The following is a 9,422-nucleotide window of genomic DNA, read 5'->3' as shown; positions in this document are numbered from 1 at the left end:
ATTTAGCGGCCCCTAGTGGCACTTGGTTTGCTTGTAATACTGGTTTAACTCCCTGTATTAATCTTAACTATTGGAAAAATAATACTGGATTTTGTGTGCTGGTTCATGTTATACCTCAGGTGTATATGATGAGCGGACAAGAAGGGAGACAAGCAATGGATTTGGGGGGAGGATATAACTATCCTCGGCGTAAGCGAGCAGTTCCACTGCTTGTGCCGCTCCTAGTTGGCCTAGGAGTGGCAGGATCAGCTGCAATTGGGACTGCTGCTTTGGTTACAGGGAATCAAGGTATAGCCTGGCTCACAAAGCAGATTAATGACGATTTAAGCACTCTAGAGAAATCAATTAATCATCTTGAAACATCTCTTAATTCTTTAGCTGAAGTAGTACTGCAGAATAGAAGAGGTTTAAACCTCTTATTTCTTAAGAAAGGAGGTTTGTGTGTAGCACTAGGAGAAACTTGCTGTTTTTATGTTAATCATTCTGGAATTATTAGGGATAGTTTAGCATTAATTAGACAAAGAGTAAAAGACAGAAATGAGAAGTTAAAACAAGGAAGCAACTGGTATGAATCTTGGTTTAATAAAAACTCTTGATTAACCACGTTATTGTCGGCTATAGCAGGACCATTGATAATTCTGCTGTTATTACTGACCTTTGGGCCATGCTTGATCAAATGGGTTAAGAGTTTAATCCAATCCAATATAACTGGGGCAAAGATTTTAATTTTAGGAGCGTCAGCCCTGACCCATTGGCCAGAAATCCCGACTTCTGACTCGAAGATTGAGTCATTCTAAAGAAAACCAGTGGGGAATGTAATGGCCTGCTGAAATATGAAAGGGTTAAAGAATAATTAAAACCTGAAACTGGACAAAGGAAGTCTATAACTTAGGCCTAGTTTCTGGAACCACTAACCACATTCTGTAAATCATGAAACTTGAAACAATGAGCTCATACGCTAACTGCCAATTTTAGCCTGTGTAACCCTGCTTGCTTGCGTGGCATGAAAAATAATCAATTGTATATAAGCTGAAAATTACTATTTGGCCATCGCCCATGGGAACACCGGCTATTGTCCATGGGAACATAGGCAATCACCCATAGGAACATAACATTCTAACACAAGCTTTCTGCTTCTGTACTTCCCGCTTGCACACCTGACCAGTGGGTTGACAGGTAGTGAATAGGAGAAAGATGGACCTTTGTGTTTAAGACAGAATGAAGAATAGGATTTAGGGCTTAAAAACCTTGTATCTTGGCATTTCGTGGCTGCTCCTTTGCAAGGACAGCCGCCGGCTAATAAACTGTCTCCTGGTTAAGAGCACTCAAGTTGGGTCTGGTTATTCTGGACACAACACTTCCACCCCAGGATTCAGGGGTGGCTGGGGTACACCGTAAAATCTCTCACTGTATTGAAAGCATTGTAGTAAATATGCAGTGATGAAAATTTTTTTCACGTTGCATATCCTACACAGTGCTTTGAACTCTTATTAGCCTTTTACTAAGTATTTAAAAAATTTTTTTAATGTACATGTCTTGTTTCTCTCCAGACACTGGAGGGCACTGGCGAAATGCTTAAGTAACTGTTCACGTGTTCATATGAGTTTCACTGTAGGGGAGGGCTTGTGTGTGTGTGTGTGTGTGTGTGTGTGTGTGTGTGTGTGCATTCGCACACCCAGGAATGCCATTTACAGGTTTTCCTTTGTTTTTAAAAATTAATAATCTACTAAAATTAAGATAAAAAACTAATTATTTCTTAAACTTTGAAGTTCAGCTTGTGAATCTTACTATTTCGAAGTCTAGCCAATTTCCATAATCACTTTTAAAGGGAATATACATGGATTTTTTTGTTCTCTTTGTCATCTTCGATATATGCTCCTAAATATTTTATCTCGCCTCCATAAATTCGGTATATTTTATTTTCTTCTAAGGACTTTGTCTGACAAGTTTGCTCAAGCACCTTATTCAGATCCTTGCTTCTTTTCCCTTGGGGTTTTTTTCTCTCCCCCCCCTCCCCCCGCCTCACCCTCAATTTTCAGTAGCTCTTTGTACATTTGATTAAGAAGCCATTTGCCTTTTATATGACTGGCACACATTTCTCCATAGTCGTCATTTGCCTGTGGTGCGACATCGCCGCTGCTGGCGTGTGGGTACGTCGTGTATGTCGCCGTGCAGGAGCTGGTGTCACGTATTTGTGATGCATCACCATGGGGGACCACAGTCCCTCTCCGGGAATGTGGCCCTCGGGCTTCGCTGCCAGAGGCCAGCGGAGTCGGCGCCCGGCGCCCGTGTCCATTGTCAGCGGCCTTTGAGTCACGTTAAACGCTCTCATCTCTGAATTCCTCACGGCTGCTTTACGCTAATTGCTCTCACTGAGCAGTGCATCGCTGTGTGCTCCCTGGTGGCCTTTGCTTGTGTCCAGACTGGGTTCTGTCTGTTCGCCTAGGTGCCGGCTCGTGAGAGCAGAGGCCTAGCCTCCCGGATCCGTGTCCCCTCGTGCCCACCACTGTGCTGAGAAGTTACTCCCGGTCCAGCGAGTGCCTATTTAGGGCTTTGCGACCCGGTTCCCTCGCCGGCTATGGAGGACGGGGGTGTCCCGTGGGGGGAACGGAAAGCTCCCTCTTTTGTCTAGCCTAGACCCCAGGGTGTATCCCTTGGGTGGGACCAGGCCACGCAGATGGCTGTAGATCTAGCGACAGCTGACAGTCCCGCCACCTTGGCCTTTCCCAAGCTCTTTACTCCCCCTGTGACCCCCAAGAACCACATCCATCTGGGAGAGATGGGAATGGGCTCACCCGAAACCCCTCCCTCGCCTCCCCTTTCTGAGCTCAGAGGTCGGAGGCAGCTGGCTGAAGAAGGAGGAACAGAGGCAGCATGGGTTCAGGAAGCCACTGGTTTTAATGGGGGCGGACGGTCGGTAAGGGAGCCGGCGGGGCGGGGAAGGGCAGCCGCTGTCTCCCCACCCTGGCAGGGGCTGGGGAGGAGCCCGAGCGCCCCCTCTCAGGCCCGGGGCCCTTGGCGGGGAGCGAGGGGAAGGGGAACAGAGGCACCGAGCACAGGGCGAGACCGCGGTGGCCTCGGATGGTGAAGGTGGGACAAGGCTGCGGTCCGCGCATGTCCAGGGGCGGCGGGGGCCGGGCTGGGAGGAGGCCGGGGGTCGAGCGGTGAAGCGGGCTGTAGGACTGGACGCCCCCAGACGCGCTGGCCGGGCCGACCCTCGCGGCTACTTCCGCCCGACCTGCGCCATCAGGTGAGCGTTGGCGGCGGCCTGGGCGCGCAGGTTCTTGGCCTTGGCGATGTTGAAGAGGATGTTCATGATGTTCGTGGGCACGTCCAGGGACAGGGTGAGCTTGGCGCGGCCCCCGGCCTGCGCGCCGCCCTGCTGCGGCCTGCCCCGGGGCTGCGCGTGGGGCGGGGGCCTGGCCCGGGGGCCGGCGGGGAAGGGCCTCTTGCCCTTGTCCTCCCCCTGGGCCCTGTGCTCGGCCTCTCCGGAGGCTGGGCCCTGGCCGGGCAGGTAGGACGGGCCTCTCTTGCTCAGCGGGGGCGCCTCCTCCAGCTGGCTCTTCCTGGCCTCAGACGGGGCTGTGTCGGTGCAGCAGCGGGAGATGGACTCGGTTCTGGAGGACTTCTGGGCGAGGCCCGTCCTGGGGGCCCCAAGGAGCAGCAGCAGCAGGACGTGGGCCGGCAGGAGCATCTCTCCCTGCAGGGGCAGGGGGCAGCGGCAAGGCTGTGAGGGGGCTCAGGGCTCAGAGGACATAGTTAAAATCCCGTGGGGTCTGTCAGTGTTCTAATGCAGCCGGCCCCCAGGTGTGGCCTGGACTGCAGCAGCTCCTGGGAGTGTGTCAGGACGCAGGGATTGACTTTCCCCCCCTCTCCCGCGCCCCCTCTGTCTCCATGTCGGTCTGTCTGCCATTCACCTCTGAAAAGAAGCTCCCTACGAAGACAAGACACCCTTCGCTCCTCAGTGCAGTCTAAGCTCCAGCTGAGCACGCCTCCCCTCTTCCGTTCTGTGGGTGCCCAGGAGGAAAGCTCCACATCTACTCGTTTGGTCACCTGTTCTTTAGGCTGGTCACAGAGGCGCCTTCGCCAGGGACTTTAAAGATACACCCTCACTTCCCAGAGCTGTGACACAGTCACAGCCCAGGAACCTGGGCCGGTGAAATTCGGAGCACCTGTCGCTGGGAGAGGGTCCTGGAGGGGGAAGGCGGACCGGGGAGCCAGCAGGCGCCTGATTCCACAGCGCTGCCAGGGGGCCGGCCCCATTCCCCAGCGACGGGGAAGGCAGCATATTCCCCGTTTCGCCCCGTTTGTCTGCAAACACCAGTAAGAAGCTGAATTAAAAAACGAGGCGTGTAAAAACATTTCATGAAACTGCGATGCCGAATCCAGGGAACGTTAAAGCATCTCAAAAGGTGTGGCGCTGGATCTGAGTGAGCTGTTTTCTGTTGCAGTCTTGTGGAAGTGTGTGTGTGACACACACACACACCTGTAAGCAATTCACCCTCGAAGCGAGCAGGGAGGGTTTGTCACTGAAAGGCTCGTCCGCCGAAGACGGAGGATCAGCCAGGAGAAAGTCGACCTGCTACAGATCACACTGGTCCCTGGCAGTATTCGCATTACTGCTGTATTATTTAATTTGTTCTCGGAACTGGTGTGTGTGTGCGTGCGCGTGCGCGTGAGTGCGCGTTTGCTAGATTGCTGTGTTTGAGGAGGAAACTGCAAACAGAATTTCTCAGAAAACTTGGGTATCACATAGAGACATCAAACATCTCCACGGTCCCTCCCTTCTCCGGTGGCAGCTAGTCACTGCAGACATCCGTCTCCTTCCTCCAGTGTGGCCACCGCTGCGGGGGGAAAGGACTCTGGGCTTTGAGGACCTGAGTCCGAAACCTCCCTCAGCCTCTCTACTGCCTTGGTGAATCACTTAACCTCTCGGTCCCCACATCCTAAAGAGGAGAGAGCGCCTGCCTCGCAGGTGCATCCAGAGAGTCGAGGGAGAAGACGGAGGTGAGGGATGCGGCCAGGCGCCCTGCTGCTCCTGCAGGTGGTGGGGAACGGCCTGTGGATTTTGTCCCCCGTCCCCCGTCCCCCCTCCCCATTTGGGAGCTATTACCAAGGGCCGCTTTTTAGAGTCACAGCTGAATTCTGTTAAGAAAAATAGATTTGTAACAAGAACCCATCCTGCTTCCGATCTGTTACCTTTTGCAAACCAGGTGTTTCTTCACCAACAAAGAGAAGAGGGTTTTTCCTCCTAAGAAACTTCTCCATGGTCTCTTCGGGGCCATCTCTCTCTATTTAAAACACTGTGGTGTTCAACACTGCCTTTCAGCTCTCATCTCTCACCCCTGTCCGGTCCCCGGCACCTCCTGCCCAACTTAGGGCAGATCACTTAACCCTTCATAAAGAAGTCCCCGGCCAAGATCTTACCCGAGAGTGGCCCTCCCTGTGGAGTGGAGATGCTCAGAGAGGCGGGCACGGCTTCAGGACCAAGAGGTCTGCTTCGGGAGCATGCCCCGAACGCCTGTCCCTCCTGGGTCTCCAGCTCCTCTCCTCGTGTGTCCCCTCTCTGTGGAGACCGCTCCCCTCCTGCGTGTGTGTGAAAGTGACAGATCACAGGGCGGGTCGTAATTCCAGACGTAGCATCTACACCGGGATGCAATTTTGTTTAAAATACAACCAGAACCAGCTGTCCACGTCACAGAGACGACAGGCTCTCTGTGTCCCTGACCCCTCCTACCTGCCTCCCTCCCAGCCCTCTCCACCCCCACCCCTCCTGCCCTGGCAACTTGCTTCATTGATAAAAAAAAAAAAACAAACAAAACCAAACACCGTTAAACCGAGAGGCAGTTTCTCTGAAGAGTTTTATTATTGACCTTGGTTCTTACTGATTTCATCCTTCCTACATCCCTGTCACCCTACTCCGCCTTTTGGAAATCCAGAGCCAGGCCCGGCTTGGAAGGTAGAGAAGGCAATGTGACATTCACCTGTTGTCTTTTTAATTCCTGGGGATTCTGACATGCAGTATTTTCTTACAAAACTCGGTATAGTTCTCCTATCTGAGGGCTCGCGAAGGGGCAGGGACAAGGTGCCTAGAGCTTTTGGTGGGAAAGTGCTTGAATTTCTGCACACCATCGCCCACCCACCCATTTACCCATCCACCATCCATCCACCCATCCATCCACATCCATCCATCCATCCATCCATTTATCCATGCATCCATGCACCCATCTGCCCACCCAGCCATCCACCCATCCATCCATCCATCCATCTGATATTTTGGTGCACCCGCTGAGTGCCAGGCATTGCCAGGGCCTCGAGAAGTCCAAGGAGTCAGTCGCCACCTCTGCTCTTACAAACTGTTCGCAGTTTAGACAGAAATATGAAAACAGAGCTGACTTTCAGTGTGGCAAATGCCACAGTAGGGAAGGGAGCGCCCCTGTCCTGGAGACTCAGAACAGGCGCCTCTGCCAGGAGAGGAGAGCAGAGGGTGTCAGACAGAAAGGAGGTTGGGTGGAGAGACCTGACGGCAAGCGGGGCTGGTGGCCGGAAGCTGGGTGGGAGAGGGTGGGTGGCGTGGCCGAGAGGTCAGCTCACACTGGCAGGTGCTCCGAGCTCGGGCGGGGGTTGCATTTTATTCCCCACATAATTTAGCCAGGTGACCCCTTGTTTCACAGATGAGGACGCTGAGGCCATGAGAGAAGTGACTCTCCGGGGACCACACAGGAACTGGGCGACAGTCAGGGTGAGGATCCAATTCCCAAGTGGGCACTGAGCTTTCCAGGGCCGCCTGGAACCTCCGGCGTAGCCGTAGCTCTGAAGGGCCACGCAAGACCCACGCCCTCTCCAGGCCCCCGCCTCGGGCCAGACCCCCGTCCTGGATGGGCACTCTGCACTCTTGAAGTCCCTCCAGGTAAAGGGTAAGTGGACTTCTGGATTACGAAACTCCCGAATGCTCAGGGCATTTTGTGGGACAAACGGGAGTCTTCGTAGAGAGGGGCTCGGCGCCCCACGTTCCCGCTTTCCTTGTGGAGAGTGGGGGCCGGTCCTCACCCCGCTCCGTCTTCCAGAGCCATCTGTGGGCTTCTCTTGAGATAGGTGGACACACGAAACTAGGAGATCTGATCTGAATTCATTCATTCATTCATTCATTCACTCGTTCATATGTTCTAGTTTTGGGGAGAAGATTTTTTTCGTTTCAGATGATTAGGCGGTAACAGAGTTCGCGTGGTTGAGAGGTAGATAGCTGTCAACCTGAGGTGACCCCCTTTGCTGCCTGTCTGAGCCCTGGGGTACCAGGAGGCCGCGCTGGCGTCCTCGGCCTCGGGCTGCTGACGGCTGGGGCCGGATGCCAGATGCCGTGGGGGCCGTCCTGAGCACTGTAGGGTATTCAGTGGCATTCCTCCACCTATCAGGTGCCTCTGACACTCCCTCCTCTGCCCAGCTGTGACACTGAAAAATGTCCCCAGACATGTCCCCTGGGGGCAAAATTGCCTCCAACTGAGAACCATGGCCCTCAAGCGTGGGATTCGGAGAGACAATAAACATTGGCTTCTTTTCTTGCCAACCTGCCTGTGTCCTCTCTACTTGCTGGAAGACTTAGCCCCCGACCCAGGCCGAAGTGCCACAGGACTGAGCATCTCGGCGTCAGTGGCTGATGGCTGTCCTCTGGGCCTATGGATTCCCACTAGCCCATTCTGGGTTGCCTTGGGATTGGCCGATGCTGCCAGAAGCTTCCGCACAGAGCAGGCAGGCTCCCCCCACCCTGTCCTTGCAGACCTGGGTGGCAGGGAGGGTGCCATCATAAACGCACCTGCATGAAAACCTCAGGAAGCGGCCTGTTTGCTTTGCAGCTTGACCCTCTTCCAGCTGCATCCGGTGGAGGGTGGGGAGTCCTGGGCAGAGTGAGGATGATCGGTGAACAGACAACTCCAGGGTGTCATTTCCCCTAAGCACGCCTGCCCTCCCCGCCCTCGCTGAGGCGTGCGTGTGGGTTCTGCTCCCGCCCCTGTCTCTGGCCTCCGTGGGTTCCACCTGGAAGGGCGTTCAGCTCTGCGGACAGTATGTGGAGGTCCGGGGTGGGAAGGAAGAAGCTGATGGGCTTCAGATACGAATGGAAACGGCTTCCATTTATAAAACTCATGTCTCTATAGTGCTCGGAGCACTTTCCGATCACGTTTTCTCTGCGTTGGAGCCAGGCTGTAAAAGAAAAAGATCGGAAGAAGGAATTAGGCGGCCGTGAGGGCACTCGGTTTATAGGAAGGGGGTTTGGCCTCGTGTCAGGAAGGGGAGTCGACACTCGGCCTCTGTTCAGCCAGCTGGGCTCTTGGTTGGGACTGGCACGTACGTGTTCTGCCCGTTTCTGGTTTGTGAAAGGCAGATCGGCGGACCTTCCCTGTTTTTCTAGCAAGGTCGATGTGAAGATAGTATTCGTAAGAACTCGGTCAAGTTCCACATGGACGCAGAATATCATCGTCACTTTCGTTTTTCAATTCTTCTCCAGTTTTCCCTCGCTGATTTTCGTTTACGTGACTCCGCAGTTGTTGGAGGGTGTGTGTTAGTCTCCCTCCATGTTTGTGGGTTTGTAAGTCTGTTCGTTTTGACTTTGCGTGTTTAAAGAAATGGTTCCTTTCATCATTTTACTGGAAACTCTTGAATGCCAAATACTACTTTCGTCTTAAAGTGTGCTTTGCCTGATATGCTATTCAGGTTTTCTGTTGGCTAACATTTACTTGGTGCATTTTCCCAGTCTTTTCTCTGTCAGAATTCATTTGTAAATGGTGTATACTTAAATTTAAAATGTCGAATCTAACCACCTCTGTTTGAACAAGGCCTTTAACGCATTTACGCTAATCATGATTACTGGTGTGTTGGGGTTATCTCCTGTTCTGTTACGTTGTGCTTTCTATTCGCACCCCCTTTTTTCCCTATTTATTCCTGCTTTTCCTCTTCTGTGTCCTGCTGGTTGGACGGATTCTTCATTTTCACATTCGCCTCTATGGGTTTATAACACAAGCATTTACGGCTACACTTTTCCCGCTAAACACGGCTTTAGCTGCATCCTGTGAAAATGAGCAGCGTCCACTTGTAACCCGGAGAAACTGTTCCGGTCCGTTGCGTAGGGAAGACCCTTCGCTCGACTCACGTTTTCCCCAACACGCAGGGCCAATCTGATGACCCACACCTCGTCCTGCTGCTATTATAGTATTTCGGTGAAACTGCGGTCCGTTCTGGTCCTTGCTGATAGGGGCTCTCCAGCGCTCCCTCCACAGACCTCGCAGAAATTGTTGACACTGGACTTAGCATCCACCTTGAAACCAGCAGCCATGGGAACAGGTGGAGAAAGTTCCGGCCTGTTTCCACGTCCAGGTGCACCGGTCACTTATCAGACACTTTATAGTCCTCTCTAAATGGGCTTTTGGCAG

At 53.1% G+C, this 9,422-nt stretch overlaps 1 protein-coding gene across 1 annotated transcript; it reads right to left on the bottom strand.

Moving 5' to 3' along the window:
• Window positions 1–3,223: 3,223 nt before the first annotated feature.
• UCN3 (urocortin 3) lies at window positions 3,224–3,694 on the bottom strand. The gene has a single exon (XM_039872414.1). It carries the CDS (start codon window positions 3,692–3,694, stop codon window positions 3,224–3,226), a length of 471 nt encoding a protein of 156 aa, XP_039728348.1.
• Window positions 3,695–9,422: the final 5,728 nt, after the last annotated feature.

The sequence above is a fragment of the Pteropus medius genome, unplaced genomic scaffold (assembly GCF_902729225.1).
Source record: "Pteropus medius unplaced genomic scaffold, Ma_sr-lr_union100, whole genome shotgun sequence".
In the NCBI taxonomy this organism is placed as follows: domain Eukaryota; kingdom Metazoa; phylum Chordata; class Mammalia; order Chiroptera; family Pteropodidae; genus Pteropus; species Pteropus medius.
The sequence above is the reverse complement of the archived record's forward strand: the minus strand, read 5'-3'. Positions and strand labels throughout refer to the sequence as shown.

Coding starts and splice junctions, on each gene's coding strand:
- UCN3 (XM_039872414.1), bottom strand. CDS start 3,694: ATGCTCCTGCCGGCCCACGTCCTGCTGCTGCTGCTCCTTGGGGCCCCC.